The following is a 26,792-nucleotide window of genomic DNA, read 5'->3' as shown; positions in this document are numbered from 1 at the left end:
TCTGATTCAAGAAAGAGTGCAGGGGGGCATGCCAGGAGCAGCATAAGGCATAAATGAGGTGCCAACCTGGTGACGCTACAACACAGGACTATTTGCATGTCAAAGCAAAAGTAGCGAATAATAGAGCTAAGCAATCCCACAACCAGAAAATTTGATTTAAGCTCTGCAGTCTAACAGCATCCAGTAGTGAATGGTGGTTGACAATTAAACAACTCAGTGGAGTAAGAGGTCCAATCACTATCCCCCTCCTTAATGATGGAGGAACCCAGCACATTGGTGTAAAAGATATGGCTGATGCATTTGCAATCATCCTTAGCTCAAAATGTTGAGTCGATAACCCACTTCAGCCTCTCCTGCAAATCACCAGCATCACACATGTCACTCTTCAACCAATTCAATTCACATCACATAATATCAAGAAATGGCTGAAGGCACTGGATACTGCAAAGTCTATGGGCCCTGACAATATTCTAGACTTGTGCCCCACAACTCACCGAGACTTAACTAAGCTGTTCCGGTACAGCTACAACACTGGCATCTACCGGCAATGTGGAAAATTGCCCATGCATGTCCTGTAAACAAAAAGCAGGACAAATCCAAGCTAGCCAGTTACTATCCCATGAGTCTACTCTCGATCATCAGTAAAGTGATGGACGGGGTCATTGACAATGCTATCGAATGGCATTTACTCAGCAATGAACTGCTCACAGATGCTCAATTTGGGTTCCACCAAGGTTACTCAGTTCCTGGCCTCATTACAGCCTTGGGTCAAACATGAATAAAGGGGCTGAATTCCAGAAGTGAGGTGCCAGTGACTGCTCTTAATATCAAGGCCGCCTTTGACTAAGTGTGACATCAAGAAGTCCTAGTAAAACTTGAAACAATGGGAAAAAGGAGGAAAACCTAAGGAAAATAGTTGGAGGTCAATCATCTCAGTCACAGGACATTGCTGCAGTAATTCCTCAGGGTAGTGTCCTAGGCCCAACCATCTTCAGTTGCTTCATCAATGACCTTCCTCCCATCTTAAAGTCAGGAGTGGAGATGTTCACTGCTGATTGCACAATGTTTAGCACGATTCACAATTATCAGATATTGAAGCAGTCTGTGCCCATATGCAGAAAGACCTGTACAACATTGAGGCTTTGGCTACCAAGTGGCAAGTATATTACTCTACACACGTGCCAGGCAATGACCATCTCAACAAGAGAGAATTCAACCATCTTCCTTGGATATTCAATGGCATTATCATTGTTGATGCCTCCATCTGAGGGATCACCATCGACCAAAAATAAAACTGAACCACCCTTATAAACACAATGCTTACAAGAACAGGCTGGGGATTCTGAGGTGAATAACTTACTTTCTGACTACCCAAAGCGTGCCTGCCACCCACAAGGCACATGTCAGGAGTGTGATGGACTAATCTCCACTTATCTCGATGAACGTAGCTCCAAAAATGTAGCTCCTGATGGTGTTGAGTAGCTTGACACCATCAGGACTAAGCAGTCCTCTTGTTTGGCACCCCATCCACCATCTGCAACATTCATTCCCTCAACCACCAACACAAAGTGGCAGCAGTGTATTTATACACAAGAAGCATTGCAGCAACTCAACAAGGCTCTCTCAACAACACTTTTCAAGCTTGTAGCCCCTGCCTCAGAGAAGGAAAAGGGCAAGAGGTGCATGCAAATTGCTCTCCAAGATGTTGTTCGTCCGTCGTCATCAATGAGGACCTCGACACCATTCGTCATTTTGAGGCTGGCTGCAGTGTGTCCGAAGATGACTGATCAGGCCAATTTGGACACAGAATGTCCTGGCACATATTGGACAAACTTGTGTAGACGCTGTAGTTGTTGCGCTGGTGGCTGTGGACTTGCGCAGCTTGTGCTTAAGCTGTGCTTCAGCAATATACCTTGCTTCGTAAGCTTGACAGCCGTTGTGAATGAGGCAGCGCCAGGTAGGGTGGTTTTGTGCCAGCGTTTCCCAGGTGGTTGTGTCAGTGTCAGGTGACTTCAGGGAGGCTTTGAGTGTGTCTTTGAAACATTTCTTCTGCCCTCCATGCAAGCGTTTTCCAGCAGAGAGTTCCCCAAAAAGGAGCTGCTTGGGTATGCGCTCATCTGACATACGGATGACGTGACCTGCTCACCAGGCCGAAACTGTCATCAGCAGTGTGTGGACTGATGGTAGACTTGCTCTAGAGAGAACTTCAGTGTCTGGTACTTTGTCTTGTCATCTGATGCATAATACTCTGCGAAGACAAGTCATGTGGAGATGATTGCGCTGTCTTGCATGCCTTCGATACACAGTCCACGTTTCACAGGCATACAGGAGGACATGTACCACGGCGCTGTAGACCTTCAGGTTTGTTGCTGGGCTGATTCCTCGCTGTTCCCATACAGTGGAGCGCGGTCTACCAAAAGCAGAACTTGCCTTTGCTATTCTGCATAAGAACATAAGAAATAGGAGCAGGAGTAGGCTATCTAGCCCTTCGAGACTGCTCCACCATTCAATAAGATCATGGTTGGTCTGAAGTGGATCAGTTCCACTTTCCCGCTTTCTCCCCATAACCCTTAATTCCCCTGTCTATCAGAAACCTAACTACCTGTGACTTAAATATATTTAGCAAGGTATCCTCCACCACTTCAACGGGCAGAGAATTCCAGAGATTCACCACCCTTTGAGTGAAGAAGTTCCTCCTCAACTCCGTTCTAAACTGTCCCCCCCTTATCTTGAGGCTGTGCCCTCTAGTCCTGCTATCCTTTCTAAGCGGGAAGAATCTCTCTACCTCTACCCTATCCATCCCTATACGTCTCTATAAGACCCCCCCTCCCTTCTAAACTCCAACGAGTACAGACCCAGTCTATTTTGTCTCTCTTCATAGGCCAACCCTCTCATCTCCGGTATCAGCCTAGTGAAGCTCCTCTGTGCTCCCTCCAAGGCCAATATATCCTTCTGCAAGTGCGGTGACCAAAACTGCACACAGTACTCCAGCTGCGGCCTCACCAATACCCTGTACAGTTGCACCAAGTTAACTTCTGCATCAGTAGTCACTGCTTGGGAGAGGGTGCTGCCAAGATAAGTGAGCAGGTCCACTGCCTGTAGCTTTTGCCCTTTGATTGTGATTATGGGTTCTTCGAGAAGGAAAAGGGCAAATTGCGCTCCAAGATGCACAGCTTTTAGGGGGCCCTATTTTAACATTTCGATTCTCAGTGCTGGGCGGACTTGAAACTGGGTGTTTCAGGTTTGACTTTTAGACCTTCTTTTAGACCTTTTAGACCCGTTCTCAGGCACCCCCATATGCACTCTGCCTGAAAAAATATCTGCAATTCTGAATCGCACTGCACAAGCTGTGGGCGGAGCTTAACACGCCTGAAATCCTGCAGCTTCAATCAGTGTCTCCAAATGAACATGTGCAGAAAAATAAATGGTAGAATGGTCCTCTGCCACATCCCTCCCAGGGCGGCTAATGCCTACCCCTGACCCCCGCATCATTTCCCCACCCCCAACATTACTGACCCTCTTAGCTCCCCACCCCCCAAACCAATTGCAGGGCCCTCTCCCCTTAATCCCCCAACGATCTTAAGCAGAGTGGCACCAGACCCCCCCTTTCCCCTCTACTGATCTCAGGCAAAGTGCAAGCGGACCCCCACCCATCCCCACTGATCTCAGGCAGAGAGACGTCGGACACTAGGCACCTACCTCCTCATTAAGTGCATCAGACCTCCTTGATCATCCTTCAGCCCCCTCCAACCTCCAGTAGAAGTATCAGCTCAGCTGTGGCCTTGTGTGACAGGCTGTCGGCATGAACAGACAGCCAGACTCTGATGGGACATCTACCAACAAAAATTTAAGGTGTCTTCCTAGAAAACACACACATTCGGGTCTTCCATCCCTCATGTCACAACCCAAACCCTTCCAACATGCAATACAATCAAAAAAGTAAGATCATCTTTGAATGAAGTTTATTTATTTATTTATTGTCACAAGTAGGTTTACATTAACACTGCAGTGAAGTTACTGTGAAAATCTCCTAATCACTTGCTCGGTACACTGAGGGAGAATTTAGCATGGCTGATGCACCTAACCAGCACATCTTTCGGACTGTGGGAGGAAACCAGAGCACCCAGAGAAACCCACACAGACACGAGAACGAGCAGACTCTGCACAGACAGTGATCCAAGCTTCATTAAAGGGAAGTCGTGTCTGACAAATTTACTGGAGTTCTATGAGGATGTGTCTAGGGCGGTGGATAGAGGAGAGCCGGTGGATGTGGTCTTTCTAGATTTTCAGAAGGCGTTTGACAAAGTACCTCACAAGAGGTTATTGCAGAAGGTCGAGGGACATGGAGTTGGGGGTAGGGTGTTAGCGTGGATAGAGGATTGGTTGTCAAATAGGAGGCAGAGAGTGGGGGTCAGCGGGTGCTATTCGGATTGGCGGATGGTGACTAGTGGAGTGCCCCAGGGGTCGGTGCTGGGGCCTCAGCTTTTTACCATTTATATAGATGATCTGGAGGAGGGAACCGAGTGTATGGTGTCGAAATTTGCTGATGACACCAAGATTGGGGGAACGGCAAATTGTGCGGAGGGTGTGGAGAGTCTGCAGAAGGATCTAGATAGGCTGGGCGAATGGGCCAGGAAATGGCAAATGGAATTTAATGTTGGCAAGTGTGAGGTGGTCCACTTTGGTAGGAAGAGTGGTAGGAAGGACTATTACTTACGTGGCGAAAAACTGCAGCAGGCGACGGTGCAGAGGGACCTCGGGGTCCTTGTGCATGAGTCGCAAAAACCCAGCTTGCAGGTGCAGCAGGTGGTCAGGAAGGCGAATGGGATGCTGGCCTTCATCGCGAGGGGGATTGAATATAAAAGTAGGGAGGTCTTGCTGCAGCTGTATAGGGCATTGGTGAGGCCGCAGCTGGAGTACTGTGTGCAGTTTTGGGCGCCGCACCTGCACAAAGATATTTTGGCCTTGGAGGGAGTGCAGAGGAGGTTTACTAGGCTGATACCGGAGTTGAGGGGGTTGAGCTATGAGGAGAGGCTGAATAAACTGGGCTTGTACTCGTTAGAGTTTAGAAGAATGAGGGGAGATCTCATTGAGACGTATAAGATGATGAATGGGATGGATAGGATTGAGGTGGAGAGACTCTTCCCGCTCAAAAAAGACAGTAGGACTAGGGGGCACAGCCTCAAGATAAAGGGGAGGCAGTTTAGAACGGAGTTGAGGAGGAACTTCTTCACTCAAAGGGTGGTGAATCTCTGGAATTCTCTGCCCGTTGAAGTGGTGGAGGCTGCCTCGCTAAATATTTTTGAGACGCGGGTTGATGGGTTTTTGATAAGAGAGGGGATTAAGGGTTATGGGGAGAGGGCGGGAAAGTGGAACTGAGCCGCGACAGATCAGCCATGATCTTATTGAATGGCGGGGCAGGCTCGAAGGGCTAGATGGCCTACTCCTGCTCCTATTTCTTATGTTCTTATGTTCTTATGAGTCGAACCCAGGTTCCTGGCACTGTGAGGCAGCAGTGCTAACCACTGTGCCATCGTGCAAGGATTAGGTTGATAGGCCTTTTGATATTAAAATTTTCCTTGGTTAAAATGCATTTTCTGATGACAGATTACTCACTTAACATATTCAGCACACCACTTTTTCAAGGATTAATTTTCCACACACCTTAGCAACAATGATAAATGTTGGCATGCCACCACATTCCTTTTCATGGATTTCCAGTGACAGGAATTATTCACCAATTGCCTGTGGTTAATTTTTAAACCACATTACTGTTTTACAATGTTAATGATTTGCTCTAGATCAAGGGATCTAGCACTGTAGTGTGTTTCCCAACCGGAAACCATGGATGAAAAGGAATATCCACTGCTTGTTGAAGTCTAGGTCTGAGACATTCAAGTCAGTTGACCCTGATTTGCACAAGAAAGCCAGATATGACCTACGGAGATCCATCAAAGATGTCGAAAGACAGTACCGGACCAAGCTAGAGTCCCAGGCTAGCCACACCGGCCACCGCTGACTATGGCAAGGTCTGCAAGACATAGCAAGTTACAAGATGAAGGCATATAAAATTGCCAGCTCCAACACACCCTTCCCTGGTGATCTCAATGCATTTAATGCCTATTTTGAGCACGAGGTCAGTAAGAGCATGCCCTCCACCCTTAAAGCCCTGGATGAACCTGTATCTGAGGTCACCATGGCAGATGTCAGAGCAGCTTTCTCAAAAGTCAACCCATGGAAAGCAACTCTATGGGGTGTGGAGTCACATGTAGGCCAGACTAGGTAAGGATGGCAAATTTCCTTCCCTTAAAGACATTAGTGAATCAGATGGGTTTTTATGACAAACAGTGATAGTTTATTAGTAACCATTGCTGAGACTTGCTTTGTATTCCAGACTTTAATAATTAAATTTAAATTCCACCAGCTGCCATGGTGGGATTTGAATCCTGGGCATTCGCCTGGGTTCATGGATTACCAGTCTAGTGACATTACCACTATGCCAACGTCTCCCACTATATGGATGGTTTTCCTCCATTTCCCTTCCTTTGTTCAGCTTCATTGCCACATAGTTTCACTCCCATCTGTCTGAAAGTCGTAAGCATTTCTACTGTAGTGGTTTCTTTTCACATCCCCTGCACTATTCCCTCAACCACAGGACAGCTTCTGTACGTATGTTACTGACATCCAACCAAGTCTGCACCACTGCGTTCAATTCTCCAAATGCCTTTTCTCTGAATTGATCTTGAGATGTGGGCAATGCTCACAAGGACACACTTATTGCCCAGCAGTAATTGCCCCTGTAAAGGTTGTAGTGGGTCTGATGACAGTGGTGCTCCTGTGATTGGATTTGGTGGGAAATTCCAGGATATTGTCCCATTCATGTGGAAGGTAAGATAAGGATTCTCTGGCTGTGCTCACCTGAAAACTGGACATTCCCACTCAATTACAATGGGTATGGTCCATCCCTCACCCACTAGAAAACCAGTGGCTGATGGGATGGGAGAATTCGGACCAATATATATCCAAATAGGCAGGGTGTGTGGAGGGACACTTGGAAGTGCTGTTGTTCCCACAACATTGTTGTTTTTGCCTTTTTAAGTGGTAGAGGTTGCAGAGGGGGAAGATGTTTTGAAGTAACCTTGGCAACATAGTGCAATGTATGCTCCGAATTATACATACAGAAATCACAGTGATGTGACAGTGGAAATAGGGGATGCAGAGTCCAATTCTAATCAGGCAAGCTGCTCTGCCTTGGATAGTGTGTTTTTTTTGGTGTTGTCATGGCTGCATCTATTCAGGGAAGTAGATAGTATTCCATCACATTCCTGACCTGATCTTTGTAGACAGAGGAGAGGCTTTGCGATGTCAGGGAGTGAGATACCTGCCACATAATATGCAGCTCCCTATTTGCTTCTAAAGCTGCAGTGTTGATATAACTGGTACCAATTCATTTGTGGCCTAGCATTGACCCTGAGGATATTCATAAGAAGGGGTTAATGATGGGCAGGCTGCTAAACATCAGGCACAGATGGTTGGATCATCTCTTATTCAAGATTGTAACCACCTGGCACTTAAATGAAGTAAATGTTAAATGTTGCTGATGAATCTTTGAATAGAACATTGGAAACACGGAAACCAGCACTAATGCTATTACTGTCTAAGAAGGGTATGGAGGCATTGGAGACGATGAAGATTAGCTGGAATGATACCAGAACTGAGGGGTTAAACCTATCAGGAAAGATTAAACAGACTGTTTGCTCAAGAAAAGAGAAGATGACAAAGGGGTGACAGCATCGGTGGAGACAGAATAAAATCAAGTTTCAAGTTTGTCTTGTCAAAGTGAGTCGAAATGTTAGCTCTATTCTCTCCACAGACAGCTGAGGTTTTCCATCATTTTCTGTTTTTGTTTCAGATTCCAGCGCCTGCAGTATTTTACCTTTATGACAAAGGGGTGACTGACAGAGGTCTTCAAGATAAAGAGTTTTTGATGGAGTAAACAGATTTCCACATGCAGGCAAGAACAGAATTAGGGGTATGAATACACCAGAAATGAATTCATTAGAACATTCAGGAGAAATATTATTATGCAGAGAGAAGTTGGACTCTGAGGCTTGTTAAAGCAAGGGAGAAAAGGATTGTAAAATATGTTGCTGTGGCTAAATGAAGTGGCATTTGAGAAGGCTTATGTGGAGTATTAGCACAGCTTGAACCTGTTTGGCCAAACTACCTGCTTCTGTGGTGATTCCAGCTTTTTCATTCATACTTTGAGTATAATTACAAAGGGTGCCATTGCCATTGTATGTTTCTACCATTGGGGTAAGATTGCAAACCCTCTTCTTGCAAAGGAACTCACCATCCCATGTATGGTATCATCTTATCACCTTCACTGCTGCATGTGTGATCTTTATTGTTTTAAGAATAAATTAAGATCGGTGTATTTTATTGGAATTTATGAAATGAAATGTGCCTTTTCACTGTTTGTTGCACAATCTGCCTGCAAAGGAACTCAGATTTTTTAGTTCAACAGCAGTACCTCTTTGGACAATGGAACATCAATTAATGTTTAGAATCATAGAAGGCATAATGGACAGTTAAGAAGGTTATCTAGAATTGCAACAAGATCTTGATCAATTGGGCCAGTGGGCTGATGAATGGCAATTGAAGTTTAATTTAGTTAAATTCAAGGTGATGTATTTTGGTAGATCAAACCAGAACAGGACTTACTCAGTTAATGGTAGGGCACTGGGAAGAGTTATATAGAACAAAGAGATCTAGAGGTATAGGTTCATAGCTCCGTGAATATGGAGTCACAGGTGTTTAGGGTGGTGAAGAAGGCAATCAGCCTGCTTGGTTTCATTGTTCAGAACACTGAATTCAAAAGTTGGTACATGTTATTGCGGTTGTAGAAGGCATTGGTAAGGCCGCGCTTGGAATACTGTGTATAGTTCTGGTCACCCTATTATAGAAAGGATATTATTCAAATAGAAGAGTGCAGAAAAGATTTACTACAATGCTACCGGGACTTCATGGTTTGAATTAGTTTAGTTTATTTATTAGTATCACAAGTAGGCTTGCATTAACACTGCAATGAAGTCACTGTGAAAATCCCCTAGTCGCCACACTCCAGCACATGTTCAGGTACACTGAGGGAGAATTTAACATGATCAGTGCATTTAACCAACATGACTTTTGGACTGTGGGAGGAAACCGGAGCACTCGAAGGAAATCCACACAGACATGGAGAGACGTGCAGACTCCACACAGACAGTGACAGGGAACCGAACCAGGTACCTGGCGCTGTGAGACAGCAGGGCTAACTATGTGCCACTGTACCGTTATAAGGAGAGGCTGGATAGACTGGGACTTCTTTCCTGGAGTGTAGGAGGCTGAGGGGTGATCTTATAGAGGTCTATAAAATAGAGAGCGTAAATATGGTAGATAGTCAACGTCTTTTCCCAATGGTAGGAGAGCCTAAAACTAGCGGGCATAAGTTTAAGGTGAGAGGAGAGAGACAACAAAAGAGTCTAAAGGGGCAATTTGTTCACGCAGGATGGTGTGTGTCTGGAATGAGCTGCCAGTGGTAGTAGTAGAGGCTGATACAATTTTGTCTTTTTAAAAGCAATTAGGTAGTTACATGGGTCGGATTGGTATAGAGGTATATGGGCCAAATGTGGGCAATTGGGACTAATTTAATCATTAAAAAAAGAGCAGCATGGACAAGTTGGGCCGAAGGGCCTGTTTCCATGCTGTAAACCTCTACGACTCTATGACTCCATAATTCTTTGAATGTGAAGGTGAGAATTCATCATGGAAAGTTGAAGTTTATTTATTAGGCACAAATAGGCTTACATTCACACCATAATGAAGTTACTGTAAAAATCTCCCAGTCACCACTCTCTGGTGCCTGTTTGGGTACACTGAGGAAGAATTTAGCATGGCCAATGTATCTAATTAGCATATCTTTGGACTGTGGGAGAAAACCAGAGTACCCGGAGGAAACCCATGGAGACACAGAGAGAATGATCAAACTCCACACAGACAGTGACCCAAACCAGGAGTTGAACCTGGGTACTTGTCGCTGTGAGGCAGCAGTGCTAATAACCACTGTGCACCGTGCCGCCCCGGAAAAAGTAGAGGAAGTGCTTCAGCCCTAATATTTGAAATATGTTACACAATAGTTAAAATTACAGCCTTGTGCTTAAAGTGCACTCCTAATTTAAATGATTAAAAGGATTAAGAATGCTAAGGCACTTTTGATTGATACCTACTGTGCAATATGCACGTATGCAAATACATTCTTTGATTAAAACTCACTGCTCAGGTGAGGAACATTTTGTGATTCTGCAGCTTTGGGGCCATTTGAAACTTGAGTTTTTTTTATCAACAGCTGTACAGATAGGACATAAAGAGTGAAGGTGGTCCCTTTCACTGTGGGATTTTGGTTCTCATAGATTGCTCTTTCTGACTTTTTTACAGCACCAGTGTGGATAGCACTATGACTGATGGGGACTATGATTATCTGATCAAGCTCCTGGCTCTCGGAGACTCAGGAGTTGGAAAGACCACGTTTCTGTACAGGTACACAGAGAATAAATTCAACCCCAAGTTTGTCACCACAGTGGGAATTGACTTTCGAGAAAAAAGACTGGTGAGTGCTGATAGTTTGAACCATTCTAGCTGTAGTCTAACATCATTAATGATTTCCAAACAGGGATTATAGAAAGAAAATACTACAAAATAATTTAAACCAGCCTTAAAATATTTCATTTTTACTTGTCAATTATTTGAATGTGGTGTGGGGAAAAGTCTGGGTATTCAAGCAGTGGGTAGTCATCTTCAGATACCATTGGTTTCTTCTGCCTGCAATGTCCATTCTGGATTAGTGGATTTTTTTGTAGTGAGGTGAATTATAAATCATGGAACCATAGATCCTACAGTGCACAGGAGGCCATTTGGTCCATCGAGTCTTCACTGACTCTCCAACAGAACATCTTACGCAGGCTCAATCCTTGTAACCTCAGCACTGCTGCCTCACAGCACCAGGGACCCAGGTTCAATTATGGCCCCAGGTCAATTGATGAGGCTTGCACGTCCTCATTGTCTGTGGGTATCCTCTGGGTGCTCCGGTTTCCTCCCACATTCCAAAGTATTTATTGAACCTCATTCAGCCAATACATAGACTGCGAAATACAGTATATAGTTAAAGAATGAAAAGAAATTTATTTGCTAATGCATGCACTAGGAGAGAGACACAGTCAATGAGGGTTGACTGCCCTTTTTGAGCTGATATTGCAAGGTAAAATTATTATATTATTCTGAACATTTCAATATTCCACCCAGTCTTATCAATCAGACTGTAGGGCCCAGTCACAACGTTCATTATTACCTTAGCCAATAACATTCCATCTGAGATTATTAGCTTATTGCCCATGTAGGTTCCTTCCCCTTTATCTCAGAAACCTAACCCAGTAACCAAGATCATAGTTAACATCTGTGATTTTTAATTGGTGAAAGAAGTCACTTTTTCACTGGAACCAGGGCCTCCTTTATCAGCTTGAGAGACTGCTCCAGCCTCACTACCCATGAACAAATTTACTCCCTTAAATAGCAGGCTTATTAAACTTGCCTTTCGCATCTCCAAAAACAGATAACAGAAGCTGCCTTTCTGTGCTCCATTATATTATAAGAATTTGGCCTGTCTACCACTGTTTCCCATCATGCTAGATTTAGAACAAAGTTGGCCAAGGCTCACAATACACATATCTTGAAAATACAGTTTAAGCTTATAATACTTAGTTAATTTGTGGTTATACAGTTTTTAATAACTTGGCAGTTCATAATACCTTGTATATTTTGTTCCAGGCGCATTGTGAATTCTCACTATATATACAAGGCACTTTACCTTAACTTAGTCTATTTATTATAGTAAAACTAAAATGAAGGGCCTCATACTAAGAGGCTTATACTACCCCCATCACTAAGGTTGAGGACAAAGGCATTCCTTTTAGGGTGATGGGCCAGGCCAGTAAAAGTAGGGAACCCTGGATGACTCAGGATATTGAGCCCCTGATCAAGTGGATGAAGGAGACAAATGACATGCATAGGCACCTGGTATCGAGTGAATCTTAATGGTAACTAATTAATGGTTAAAAGCTGGGTGGTATGGACAAGTTGGGCCAAAAAGCCTGTTTCCGTGCTGTAAACCTCTATGACTCTATAACTTAGAAGAATGGAGATCTGTGAATGTAGAACTTCAAAGGACATAGACAAGTTGGTGGAATGGGCAGACAAGTGACAAAATGATGTTCAATGGGAAGATTATGAGTGACATGGACAAAGTAGATAAGGAGCAGCTGTTCCCCTTCATTGAAGGGTCAGTCACCAGGGGACATATGTTCATGGTGAGGGGCAGGAGGTTTAGGGGGTGTGTGAGGAGATATTTTTTAACCCAGAAGGTAGTGACGGTCTGGAATGCGCTGCCAGGGAAGGTTTTAGAAGTGGGTCATATCACAACCTTTAAAATGCATCTGGATGAGCACTTGGCACGCCGTAGCATTCAGACAATGGACCAAGTGGCAGAGGGGATTAGATGGGATATGATTCTTGCTTAGGAAGTCGCATCAGAATTCGGGAGGTCCCTCGTTCAAATCCCTGACAAGCCCAGGACATTTTTGGGGTGGCATGGTGACACAGTGGTTAGCACTGCCGCCTCACAGCGGTAGGGACCCAGGTTCAATTCCCAGCTTCAGTCACTGTCTGTGTGGAGTTTGCATGTTCTCCCCGTGTCTGCGTGGGTTTCCTCCAGGTGCACTAGTTTCCTCCCACAGTCTGAAAAACATGCCGGTTAGATGCATTGACCCGAACAGGGACTGGAATGTGGCGAAAAGGGGAGTTTCACAATAACTTCATTGCAATGTTAATGTAAGCCTTACTTGTGACCAATAAATAAACTTCTTTTAAAAAGATGTTTCTAATGTGTTGATGCAAACTCGATGGGCCAAAGGGCCTCTCCTGTGCTGTGTGATTCTGATTCTATGAAGTGAGAAGTGATTCACTTTGGTAGGAAGAACATGGAGAGACAACATAAAAATAACCCTAAATTGGGCGTAGGAGCAGCGGCACCAGGGTGCTTTTGTGCATAAATCAATGAAGGTGACAGGATAAGTTGAGAGCGTAATTAATAAAGTACACAATATTCCATGCTTTATTAACAATGGCATTGAGTACAAAAGCAAGGAGGTTATGTTGAGCTTTTATAAGTCACTAGTTTGGCTTCATCTGGGGTGTTGCATCCAGTTGCGGGCGTCACACTTTAGAAATGTTGTGAAGGAATTAGAGAGGGTACAGAAAAGATTCAGGAGAATAATTCCAGAGATGAAGGATTTTAGCTATGACGATAGGTCGGAGAAGAAAACCAAGGGGAGATCTGACAGAAGTTTTCAAAATCAAGAGGAACTAGAAGAGAGTACATCAGGAGAAATTGTTCCCATTCATAAAAGGATTAAGCATGAGAGGGCACAGATTTAAAATAATCAATGGAAGAAGCAAAAGTGAGATGAGGAAATTCTTTTTCACACAGTGAGGGTTGAGGTCCAGAATGCACTCTCTGATAGTGAAGTGGACGCAGGTTCACTGAAGGCATTCGAAAGGGAATTAGACTATTATCTAAAAAGAAGAATGTGCACGGGTACTGTGTGAAAGGGGAATAATGGTACTAAGTGAATTTCTTGTTTATTGAGCTAGTGTAGGCATGATGGGCTGAGTGGCCTTCTGCCCTCTAACAATTCTATGATTTATTTAGAGGAGATTGTGAGCTACTGAACTGAAATCTCACACTACTTAAACGCCTAGACTCATACAGCACAGAAAGAGACCATGAAGCCCAATGTGTCTGTACTGACAGTTTGACCAGGCTATCTCATCAATATCACAACTCTGCTCTTTTCCCAAGGACTAACTTCATTTCCTTTTCAAGCAGTTATCCAATTTCTTTTTATCCTGAGAATCCTAATGTGAGGAGACAATGCAGGCTCCGCACAGACAGTGACCCAAGCTGGGAACTGAGCCTGGGTCCCTGATGCTGTGAGGCAGCAGTGCTAACCACTGCACCACTGTGCCGCTGTGGGCGATGAGTAGCCTTTTGATACTGCCCATGACAAACCTCCCAATGGTGCAGATGGTGCCTTAGTACACCAGGTCTAACTCAGCACTGAATTTTCTTAAAGCATTGATTTTCACAAAGGAAATTGAGGAAAGGTGTCTTGCCCAGAAATAATATGCAGGTTGGACCAGCATTCTTATTTCCCTGATTTACTGGTGGTCCTTTATAAAGCGTACAAGACCAACTCACAGCAGTATTCTTACTGCCCCATTTCACTGCTTTATTTCCCTTCTGGTTGGGCAGTATTTCCTGGAGAAAGTGCCTCTTCTCTCTGTTCAAATAATATAAAATTCAGAGTTTAAACACAAACATCCAACACCTGGTTGGAGATGGTTTTATTTTGGACATTTTTGAAGATTTTCCAGCCTTGAGTTTCTTTTCTGCTGGAGAGTTGATAAACTGAGATGAGTTCTGGGATTGCAACGAAGCAACTCCCTGGGGAATCTCGTGCAGCAGCAACTGGAACTGGATCTAGTGAATATTAGAATTTCTAAATTGGCAGACCTCCAACTGCCATTGACTTTCTGTGTGACACCTCATCAGCATTCCTGTCAGTGCAGAGTGTCGATGTATAATATTTTGCATGTGACAGTTCACCAATTCACCAGTGGATGGACAACAACAACAGGTCTCCATGATATCATAAAGAAACCTGAGAATAACCCTGATAAAATATTACATTTTAAACATTTAACATCAAATAAAAGCAGGGGAGTGGTTGTGGGGGGATCGGAGGGGAGGATGGGCAGGGGGAGAGAAGAATATTTTGTAATGAAAGTATTGCTTCTCTTGTCTTATAATACTGGAGATATGGGGCAGAATTTTATTACTTTTTGACACTGCATCTTTTCAGGTGAGTAAAGGTGTGTGCAGCACTTCAGCTCCACTGCCTGTTTTTCCAGCCATAGTTTTGATACTTCATCAAAAAATATCAGAGCCTGACCCGCCACCAATCTCAGCTTTGAAGAGATCGGCCCTGATGAGGATGATGCCCTTGATTTATTAAAAATTTAAATTTGAAATAGATCCCTCAGCAATCCCCTCTCCACGGATGCAGGATTCCCCATCCCCACCCATGGACGCAGGATTCCGTCCCGCCGAAGGACCTCTCCGAAGGATACCACACCTCTGCCCCCACCCTAGGGAATACCCTCCATGTATGGGGGATCTCCCCCAGTAAAAAGTCTGACAACACCAGGTTTTAGTCCAACCTATTTATTTGATAATATACTCACAAGCTTTCGAGGGACACCCTCTTCGTCAGGTGAATGGAGAGTTCTGGCCTCAGACAGAGCATATAAAGCACAGACAGTTTAGAGATTACTGATTAGAATGCGAATCTTTACACCTAACCTGCTGTTCAAGACCTGAAGTGGCTGATAATGTGAGTGGAAGGAGCACTGATCACAGTTTAAAGAGATGTGTATCTCCGGAGTCTTCAACATATCATTGATGAAGACGAACATCTCGCCAGGGCTATCCCCACACCCCCACTTCTTGCTTTCAGACAACCACACAACCTCAAACAGACCATTGTTCGCAGCAAACTACCCAGCCTTCAGGAGAACAGTGACCACAATACCACACAACCCTGCCACAGCAACCTCTGCAAGACATGCTGGATCATTGACATGGATACCATCATCACACGTGAGAATACCGTCCACCAGGTACATGGTAAATACTCTTGCAACTCAGCCAACATTGTCTACCTGATACGTTGCAAGAAAGGATGTCCCGAAGCATGGTACATTGGGGAGACCATGCAGACGCTACGACAACGGATGAATGAACATCGCTCGACAGTCACCAGGCAAGACTGTTCCCTTCCTGTTGGCGAGCACTTCAGTGGTCACGGGCATTCAGCCTCTGACCTTCGGGTAAGCATTCTCCAAGGCGGCCTTCATGACACACGACAGCGCAGAGTCGCTGAACAGAGACTGATAGCCAAGTTCCGCACACATAAGGACGGTCTCAACAGGGATCTTGGGTTCATGTCGCACTATCTGTAACCCCCGTGACTTGCCTGGGTTTGCAAAACCTCACTTACTGTACTGTCTGGAGACAATACACATCTCTTTAAACTGTGATCAGTGCTCCTTCCACTCACATTATCAGCCACTTCAGGTCTTGAACAGCAGGTTAGGTGTAAAGATTCGCATTCTAATCAGTAATCTCTAAACTGTCTGTGCTTTATATGCTCTGTCTGAGGCCAGAACTCTCCATTCACCTGACGAAGAGGGTGTCCCTTGAAAGCTTGTGAGTATATTATCAAATAAATAGGTTGGACTAAAACCTGGTGTTGTCAGACTTTTTACTGTGTTTACGCCAGTCCAACGCCGGCATACCCACATCAGGATCTCCCCCATCCATGGACACGGGTCTCCCCTACGACCTATGCACCTTCCAACAGACACAAAACCCCACCCCAAGGTACTCCTTCCCCCGCTCCCCCTTCCCCATGCATACAGACATAGGAAACCCTCCTACATGGACATGGGAACCCCCACTCCCCATAAAGCTCCTAAGCGGATTCTCCCCTCCTCCAACAGTGCCCACTTGACAGTGACCCCTGGCTGTGCCAAAGCATCGTCCCTAGCATTGCCCATTGCCAGGGAATTCCCAGAATTGAGTCTCTCTCTCCCCCCCCCCCGCAACTCAGGACTTTACCTACCTGTGCATCTCTGGTGGGGACCATTCAGCAGGTCCCTGTAGGTCAAACGCCATCGTAAACCCTAGGGGGGAGAATTCTAATGTGGGAAGACAATGCAGCAGGGAAGTCCGCTAGTGATATGTAAATGTATGGTAATGGGGCTCCCGAATTTTCATGGTCAGAATCCTGTTAAGTCATTGGCGGGGTGAGGGGCAATGGGAATGGGAAATCCCTATTGGATTGTCTGCCACCATCAGCTTTCCAGCCTGCTGTAGGCAGGGAGAATTCTAGCCTTAGTTCAAGGTTGCCATGATTTTCCCAATGATAAATCTGCTTTCTTGAAATTCTTTGTCTTATTAATTCATGGGCTGTTGGTGTTGCTGGCTATGCCATAATGTATTGCCCATCTCTAATTGCTCTTGAGAAGATGATGGTGAGTTGCCTTCTTGAATCGCTGCAGTCCATGTGATGTTTGGTAGAGGTTCTATGATTTTAACCAAGTGCCAGTTAAGGAACGGCATATTGTTCCAAGTCACTATTGTAGCTGGGAGAGAACTTGCAGGTGGTGGAGTTCCCCATGCTGCTGCTGCCATTGTCCTTCGAGGTCGGGGATGTTGAGGGTTTGAAAGATGCTGTTGAAGGGTCTTAAGTGAGTTGCTGTAGTATATCTTGTAATGGTACACACTATGTGTTGAATGAATGTTTAAGTTGGTGGATGGGGTGCCAATCTGCTTTCTCCTGGATGGTGTTGAGCCATTAAAAAACATAGAGAAATTTATAATTTTCTGATTTAATTCCTGATTTATAGCCTGTCAGATTTCATATGAATCATAGAATAGAATTATGAAATCATAGAAACCCGACAGCGCAGAGGTAGGCTGTTAAGTTTCCATCGATAATATCCCACCCAGGTCCTGTAACCCCTATAGTGATTCTGCTAATTCCTCTGACACTAAACAGCAATTTAGCATGGCCTATCCACCTAACCTACACACCTTTGGAGTGTGGCAGAAACCGAGCATCCAAAGGAAACCCACACAAACATGGGGAGAATGTGCAAACTTTAATATAATTACAAGGTCTAGATCTGGAACAATACATAATTTATAATATCTGAAAGAGAGGTAGAGGTCCTCCAAATCTCTAAATAAAATGGCTTATGGATTAGAAACTAATGGGCTGATTCTGATTTGTTGCTGTAATCTGATGGAGGGTGTTATGACTCTGTCATGAATCCCATCATTGCAGCCACATTTTATTAGGCTGTATGCTGCATGTGCCCACGGGACACCCTGAACAACTTGCTGATCGGGTAGGATAAAAATGAGCCAAGTTGGCCAGCCTGGTGCAGAGGTAGGGTCATTCTCAAAGATGTGGGCTGTGTTGGTGCGTTACAGGGTCTGCAGTGGCACAAAAGATTTCTCTGGATCCATGGTGTTGATGACCCTGGTTATCCTGTTGGAGCAAACAGCCAGAAGATACCTGCCCATGGTGCCACTGCCTTGTTACAGCAAAATCCGAGATCTACTGTGTGTAATTAATGGATTTAATTAAGTTATTAATAAAGCCCAAAGGCTTTAATACTTACTTTCCAGCAACGAGCAGCCTTTGACAGGCAAATTTGTTAATGTGATTTTATTCATGTTTTAGGTGCATCATGCCGCAGGCGCAAATGGTAAAAACCCTTTTAAAATTCATCTCCAACTATGGGACACAGCTGGCCAGGAAAGGTAATGTTATTTATGTACTATCAATGAGCATATTGTTATATATGAACTATTAATGAGCATAATGTTAAATATGTACTATTAATGAGCATGATGTTATATATGAACTGTTAATGAATATAATGTTATATATGCACTGTTAATGAACAGTTAATGTGAGTTAATGCAATTTTCTTTGTATGCTACAGAATAGTTTACTTAATTTTCTCCTGCTGGTCTCATTATATTCTACTTAAAGAGGCACTGGCTTTTTGAAAGTAATTTTTTATTTAAAGAGAGGAGAAATTATGAGGGGAATTTTGACTGCCAGCAGGCTTTCGATGAAATTCTTGATTTTAATTCTCTATCTATCTGCCCAGGGCAATGTATGGCCACAGTGAATTAAACTCCCACATTTAGTATCAGAACAAAGAACAAAGAAAAATACAGCACAGGAACAGGCCCTTTGGCCCTCCAAGTCTGCGCCGATCATGATGCCCGAACTAAACTAAAAAGAACTTTCTGCCCTTACTCAGTCCATATCCCTCTATTTCCTCCCTATTCATGTACCCATCTAGATGCCTCTTAAAAATTGCTAATGTGCCTGCTTCCACCACCTTCTCTGGCACCGCATTCCAGACACCCACCATTCCCTGTGTGAAAAACTTCCCCTGCACATCTGCCTTAAAGTTTCCCCTTCTCACCTTGAACCTGTGCCCCCTTGTAATTGACACTTCCGCCTTGGGAAAAAGCCTCTGACTAACCACCCTGTCCATGTCTCTCATAATTTTCTAGACCTCTATCAGGTCTCCCCTCAGTCTCTGTCTTTCCAATGAAAACAATCCTAGTTTATTCAACTTCTCCTCCCTTGAGACCAGGCAACATCCTGGTGAACCTTCTTTGCACTCTCTCCAAAGCTTCCATGTCCTTCTGGTAGTGTGATTGTTGGCAGATTTTATATGAATCATAAAATAGAATTATGAAATCATAGAATCCTTACAGTGCAGAAGCAGGCCATTGACCCTGCACCGACAATAGTCCCTCCCAGGCCCTGTAACCCCGATAGTGACCTGCTCGTCCCCCTGATGCTAACGAGCAATTTAGCATGGCCTATCCACCTAACCTGCACATCTTTGGAGTGTGGGTGAAAACCGGGGCACCCGAAGGAAACCCACACAGACATGGGAAGAACGTGCAAACTCTAATATGATTGCAAGATCTAGATCTGGAACAATACATAACTTACAAAGACATTTTATTAGTCTGGAAATACTCAGCAGGTCTGATGAAAGGTCATTGACCTGAAATGTTGGGCAGTGTTTTCTGGCCACGTTGCTCCGCGCAGATCATGTTGGGTCAGCATTGGATCGGGGAATCGCAGGGGAGGGGACTAGCATGGTTGGTACTGGCAAAGAAGCCACTTTGGGATTCTCCCAGCTCCCGGGCTCAGTTCCATGGGTTAGTGCCCAGGAGATAGGACCTGATTGGGGTGGAACCTGAGGGAGGGACGGGAGCATGAAGGGGCAGAGCATGAAAGGGGGACATGAAAGAGGACCAATTGGGAGAGCCACAATTCAGGTGATCTGTGTTTCGGATGGTGGGAGATCAGGTTGGCAATTCATGTTGGGGTGAAGGGGGAAACATGCCTACAATCTGGGGGGCAGGGGGGAGGCCAGTTGCCTGTGGAAAGGGGTAGGGAGGGGGGTCTTCAATTTCATTTAGAGATCGGGACACTGTTTAAAAATGGTGTCCGATCACTGTGGAGCTGGGCTTGTCCACATGTTTAGATTCCACCCCTGTTAGAACTAGTGTAATACTTGCTCCTTTTCCAAAAAATGTCTAAGGGCAGAAAGATCATGATCAGATTCGTGTCGGACGTGCTCCAGTTTCCTTCCCTGAAATGGCACTCAGGCTGACATTCTCCGACCTCGTCCAGCTGCTGTGAATGAGTCATAGAGGTTTACAGCATGGAAAAGGCCCTTCAGCCCAACTTGTTCATGCCGCCCCTTTTTTAACTCCTAAGCTAGTCCCAATTGCTCACATTTGGCCCATATCCCTCTATACCCATCTTATCCATGTAACTATTTAAATGCTTTTTAAAAGACAAAATTGTACCTGCCTCTATTACAACCTCTGGCAGCTTGTTCCAGACTCTCACCACCCTCTGTGTGAAACAATTGCCCCTCTGGACACTTTTGTATTTCTCGTCTCTCATCTTAAACCTATGCCCTCTAGTTTTAGACTCCCCTACCTTAGGGAAGAGAGATTGACAATCTAGCTGATCTATGTCCCTCATTATTTTATAGATTTCTATAAGGTCACTCCTCAGCCTGCTATGCTCCAGAGAAAAACGTCCCAGTCTATCCAGCCTCTCCTTATAAGTCAAACCATCAAGTCCCAGTAGCATCCTAGTAAATCTTCTCTGCGCTTTTTCCAGTTTAAGGAACTATGAACCTGTACACCTCTCTTTGTCTTATAACTCTCCCCAATGCCCTACCATGAACAAAGTCCTGCCCTGGTTTGATTGACCAAAATGCATCACCTCGCATTTATCTAAATTAAACTCCATCTGCCATTTATCAGCCCACTGGCCCAATTTGATCAAGGTCCTGTTGCAATCCGAGATTATCTTCTTCACCGTCCACTATGCCACCAATCTTGATGTAATCTGCAAACTTACTAACCATGCTCCTAAATTCTCATCTAAATCATTAATATAAACGACAAATAACGATGGACCCAGCACCGATCCCTGAGACACACCATTGGTCCAGTTTGAAAAATAACTCTCGACAACTGTCCTCTCTCTTCTGTCATCAAGCCAATTTTGTATCCATTTTGCTACCTCACCCTGGATCCTGTGAGATTTAACCGTATGCAACAACCTACCATGTGGTACCTTGTCAAAGGCCTTGCTAAAGTCCATGTAGACAACATCAACTGCACTGCCCTCATCTATCCTCTTGGTTACCCCTTCAAAAACTCAATCAAATTGGTGAGATATGATTTTCCACTCAGAAAGCCATGCTGACTGTCCCCAATCAGTTTCTAAATGCATGTAGACCCTGTCTCTCAAAATACCTTCTGACAACTTACCCAATACTGATGTGAGACTCGCCGGCCTGTAGTTCCCAGGCTTTTCTCCTGCAGCCTTTCTTAAACAAAGGCACAACATTTGCTGCCCTCCAATCTTCAGGCACCTCACCTATGGCTATCAATAATTCAAATATCTCTGCTGGGGGACCGCAATTTTCTCCCTAGCCTCCCACAATGTCCTGGGATATGCTTCATCAGGTTCCAGGGATTTATCTACCTTGATGCACTTTAAGACTTACAGCACATTTTTCTCTGTAATATGTACACTCCTCAAGACATCACTGTTTATTTCTCCAAGTTCCATAACATCCATGCTTTTCTCAACAGTGAATACTGATGAGAAATATTCATTTAGGATCTCACCCATCTCTTGTGGATCCATACATAGATGATCTTGTTGATCCTTAAGAGACCCTACTCTCTCCCTTGTTACTCTTTTGCCCTTTATGTATTGTAGAAGCTCTTTGGATTCTCCGTTGCCTTTTCTGCCAAAACAATCTTTTGTCCCCTTTTATGCCCTCCTGATTTCTCTCTTAACTCAACACCTAAACTCTCTATACTCTTCAAGGGATCCACTTGATCCCAGCTGCCTATACCTGTCATGTTCCTCCTTCTTCTTCTTGACCAGGATGTCAATATTTCGAGTCATCCAGTGTTCCCTATTTCTATCAACCTTGCCCTTCACTCTAAGAGGAAGTGCTTACTCTGAATCCTGAAAGCCTCCCACTTACCAGACGTCCTTTTGCCTTCCCACAGATTCCCCCAATTAACTGTTGGAACTTCCTGCCTGATACTATCAAAAATGGCCTTGCTCCAATTTACAATTTTAACTTTTGGGCCAGACCTTTCATTCTCCATAGTAATCTTAAAACTAGTGGAATTATGGTCACTTGTCCGAAAGTGATCCCTCACTAACACTTCTGTCACCTGCCCTTATTTCCCAAGAGGAAGTCAAGTTTTGCCCCCTCGCTCATCCACATACCGAATGAGAATTTCCTCCTGAATACACTCAACAAATTTCTCTCCATCCAACCCTTTAATACTATGGCTGTCCCAGTCAATGTTGGGAAAGTTAAAATCCCATACTATCACCATCCTATTTTTCTTGGAGCTATCTGTAAATTCCTTATATATTTACTCAATTTCCCACTGACTATTTGGGGGCCTATAGTACAACCCTATCAAAGTGATTTCCCCCTCCTTATTTCTCAGTTCTACCCATACAGACTCAGTGGGTGAACCCTCAGATAGATCCCCTCTTAGTACTATGATGATGTTTTCCTTCATCAAAAATACAACTCCCCCTCCTCTCTTCCTCCTGTTCTATCTTTCCTATAGCATCTGTACCCTGGAACATTGAGCTGCCAGTCCTATCCTTTTCTTAGCCATGGTTCAGTAATTACTACAATATCCAAGTCCCACCTACCCATCTATGCCCTGAGTTCATCTTCGTTGCCCATCAGGCCTTTTGCATTGAAATAAATGCAGTTTAATCTGAATGTCCCTTGCTCTCTGCCTTCCTTCTGCCTGATCTGTCTAGTACTAGGATTACTGACACTGCCTTTACTATTTAATGTGCTCTCTTTAACTTCTGTGTTGTCCTCAGCCTTCTCTGCCAAACTAGTTTAAACCCTCCCAAATGAAGATTTGGCTGGGCTGCAAATTCTTCACCCTTCCTGCAGTAGTGGTGGGGTGAACGAGCTCAGAAAACTTGGCCTCAGCCTGCCCTTTACCTCTGTTTCTCTCCATAAACACTGCATCGAATTCTAGCATTTAGTATTTCCATTTCAAGTTTTTAGCATCCATTGTATTTTGCTTTTGTACGTGTTTATGCATTCATTAAGTGAGCATGGGTAGTTTTCAAATGTGTTTCATTGGTTTGTAAGTATGTATTAACATTCAGCATCACATTCCCATCCCCTCTTCTACCGAGTGTTTTGAAATTATCTGTATGGAAATGTGCTATACAGCTCAATAGGAATGCTTGAGCCAATGCTTTCAGTGCTACCATGTGAAGTCTTTGCCCTCAGCACAAGAACATTTTCAAAATATTCATCAGTCTTAAATTATTCATTTATTCGAAACAAGATCTAAATATATAAGAACATAAGAACATAAGAAACAGGAGCAGGAGTAGGCCATCCAGCCCTTCGAGCCTGCCCCGCCATTCAATAAGATCATGGCTGATCTGTCGTGGCTCAGTTCCACATTCCCGCCCTCTCCCCATAACGCTTAATCCCCTCGCTCATCAAAAACCCATCAACCCGCGTCTTAAAAATATTTAGCTAGGCAGCCTCCACCACCTCAACAGGCAGAGAATTCCAGAGATTCACCACCCTCTGAGTGAAGAAGTTCCTCCTCAACTCCATTCTAAACCGCCCCCCCTTTATCTTGAGGCTGTGCCCCCTAGTCCTACTGTCATTTCTGAGCAGGAAGAGTCTCTCCACCTCTATCCTATCCATCCCATTCATCATCTTATATGTCTCAATGAGATCTCCCCTCATCCTTCTAAACTCTAACGAGTACAAGCCTAGTTTATTCAGCCTCTCCTCATAGCTCAACCCCCTCAACTCCGGTATCAGCCTAGTAAACCTCCTCTGCACTCCCTCCAAGGCCAAAATATCCTTGCGTAAGTGCGGCGACCAAAACTGCACACAGTACTCCAGCTGCAGCCTCACCAATGCCCTATACAGCCGCAGCAAGACCTCCCTACTTTTATATTCAATCCCCCTCGCTATGAAGGCCAGCATCCCATTCGCCTTCCTGACCACCTGCTGCACCTGCAAGCTGGGTTTTTGCGACTCATGCACAAGGACCCCGAGGTCCCTCTGCACCGTCGCCTGCTGCAGTTTTTCACCACGTAAGTAATAGTCCTTCCTACCATTATGCCTACCAAAGTGGGCCACCTCGCACTTGCCAACATTAAATTCCATATATTTAGGCAATTTCTTTTTGATTGACAAAAAAAATTTATTTTGGTGATATTTATCACCATTTACATTCCCTTTGTCTTTTCGCCTATGCCATTCCGATTACTTACAGCCCCTCCAACCCCCTCCCCAACCCACCCTCAGTATAAATCTTGTCCAATTTTCCTTGTCTTCAGCTCTGACGAAGAGTCATCCTGACTGAAAAGGTTAGCCCCGTTCTCTCTCCACAGATGCTGTCAGACCTGCTGAGTTTTTCCAGCACTTTCTGTTTTTGTTTCAGATTCCAGCATCCGCAATATTTTGCCTTTAAGGTAAATTAATGTCGTATAGCTGTTTCATCATTTAAAATTTCACTTCAATGTGCAAAATTCTGTTCTTTCTCTTTCATGTCTTTTTATTTGTGCCTGAGACAAGGGGCGGGATTTTCTGCTATGCTCACTCCAAGACCTATCTCAAGGTCAACTGACCTTTACATGGTCCGTGTCCCGCCTGTCACGATTCCTGTGTTGGGTGGTACGGGAAAATTGCACCCAAGGTCTCTGCCCAAACATTGACATCCTCCTCCTACTGGAAGGTGGTTAGCCCTGAAGGAAAATGGGGCTTTAAGTGCAAAGACATTTGCCTAAATTTTCAACACAGATGGAGAGGCTCTCCGTCTGGCCCGAAGAGGTCCAGAATCTAAACCTAGACTCCACCACCTACATTATAGGCAGGGGGTGAGGGGGGCGATGGTGAGGAATGGGGGCAGATTCTAAATTGCACATCCATGGTTTCTGGAGGCAGCTGCCCATGTTGAATCACTCCTGTGTGATTTTGGTGAATGTGCAGATTAGACAAGTAAGAGCAGGGCTGAAGCTTGTGCATTTGTTTGGATAACTGGGGTTCACTTTTGGGAGGGAAGATGCCCCCTTTGTGAGAGGTAAAGCAGCGAGGCACCCTTAAGAAGAGGTAGGGTACCTTTCGGTTCAGGTCAAGTGCCCTTTGGGATAGTTAAATGTAGACACAATCATGCATTAAATGTGCGTAAGCTTGTTGGAATTGTTCAAGATGTCACAGAATCATAGAACTGTTACAGCACCAAATGAGGTCATTCAGTCCATCATGTCTGCACTATGAAAGACCTTTCAAGCTGTCAAGGAATGATCAAAGCTGTGAAATAATTATCATGCTGCCCACAAACTGCCATGCTGTCAAAGAACTGTCTAAGCTATCAAAGATTTGTTGTAGCTGTCAAAGAACTGTCAAAGCTCATTGGCATTTTCAAAGCTCTTTGGACTTGTCAAAGCCATCTAAGAATAGCCAAGACCCATTGGAACTGGTAAAGCTGTCGAGGGATTTAAGTCTGCTGGCCTTTAAATTTGAGAAAAAATGTGTGCAGTTAAAAGAAAATCAGTGCTTGATATTTACTTCTGGTAACATAGCCTATGGGATATCATGATGGGATTTGTGCTGCATGCCTGATTTAAAACTAACATTATCACATTGGGATGCCTATTAAATGAATGGTTTGACAACACCAGGTAGTGATGGAATAAAAATTTTTATTTTCTCCCTGTTTTCCCGCTGGGGACAACTGTTAGGGGGAGATGCATCAACCTCGTTAGGCAATCAGCGGGAAACCTAATGCCCCACTGAATGGGACATTGGCCAAAAATCAGGATTCCTGCTGGGCATGATGGCTATTGGTATTCACCTATCTTGCCCTACTGGCCTCACTGAGTTCCTGCTCAAGTGATACTTAGAATCACAGAATTCTACAGTGCAGAAGAGGCCATTTGGCCGATCGAGTCTGCACCGACCACAATCACACCCAGGCCCTATCCCATAGCCTTGAATGCAGGGTATGCAAAAGCGGGAGTGAAACCACTTGTTCCCTTTGAACAGGATGGCAGAACCTAGCTGAACCAGCTGGGGTGGCACAGTGGTTAGCACTGCTGCCTCATAGCGCCAGGGACCCGGGTTTGATTCCCACTTGACCCACTGTCTGTATGGAGTTTGCACATTTCGTCCAGATGCTCAGTTTTCCTCCTACAGTCTGAAAGATGTGCTGGTTAGGTGCCTTGACCCACACAGGTACCGGAATGTGGTGACGAGGGGAATTTCACAGTAACTTCATTGCAATGTTAATGTAAGCTTTACTTGTGACTAATAATAAATAAACTTTAAGCTGCACTGAGATTGGGGCACCTCAATCAGAACAGCAGTACACCTTCCTCCCCAGCCTACATCCCCACATTCCCTCCCCA

General features: G+C 44.5%; 1 protein-coding gene across 4 annotated transcripts in view; it reads left to right on the top strand.

The window, feature by feature from the left end:
- rab27b (RAB27B, member RAS oncogene family) overlaps window positions 1-26,792 on the top strand; it is a 152,231-nt gene that overhangs the window by 100,240 nt on the left and 25,199 nt on the right. For 2 of the 4 annotated variants that reach the window (XM_080197843.1, XM_080197853.1), the window contains exons 2-3: window positions 10,477-10,648; window positions 18,465-18,544. In XM_080197843.1, coding sequence (XP_080053969.1) covers window positions 10,477-10,648; window positions 18,465-18,544 — 252 coding nt within the window. Of the gene's footprint in view, window positions 1-7,912; window positions 8,033-10,476; window positions 10,649-18,464; window positions 18,545-26,792 lie in introns of all 4 variants that reach the window. The other 2 variants (XM_080197869.1, XM_080197862.1) reach the window with 2 other exon arrangements.

Source organism: Carcharhinus amblyrhynchos, chromosome 1 (assembly GCF_965287045.1).
Source record: "Carcharhinus amblyrhynchos chromosome 1, sCarAmb.v2.hapA, whole genome shotgun sequence".
Classification (NCBI taxonomy): Eukaryota; Metazoa; Chordata; class Chondrichthyes; order Carcharhiniformes; family Carcharhinidae; genus Carcharhinus; species Carcharhinus amblyrhynchos.
Note: the sequence above shows the minus strand (reverse complement) of the source record. Positions and strands in the feature narration are given on the sequence as shown.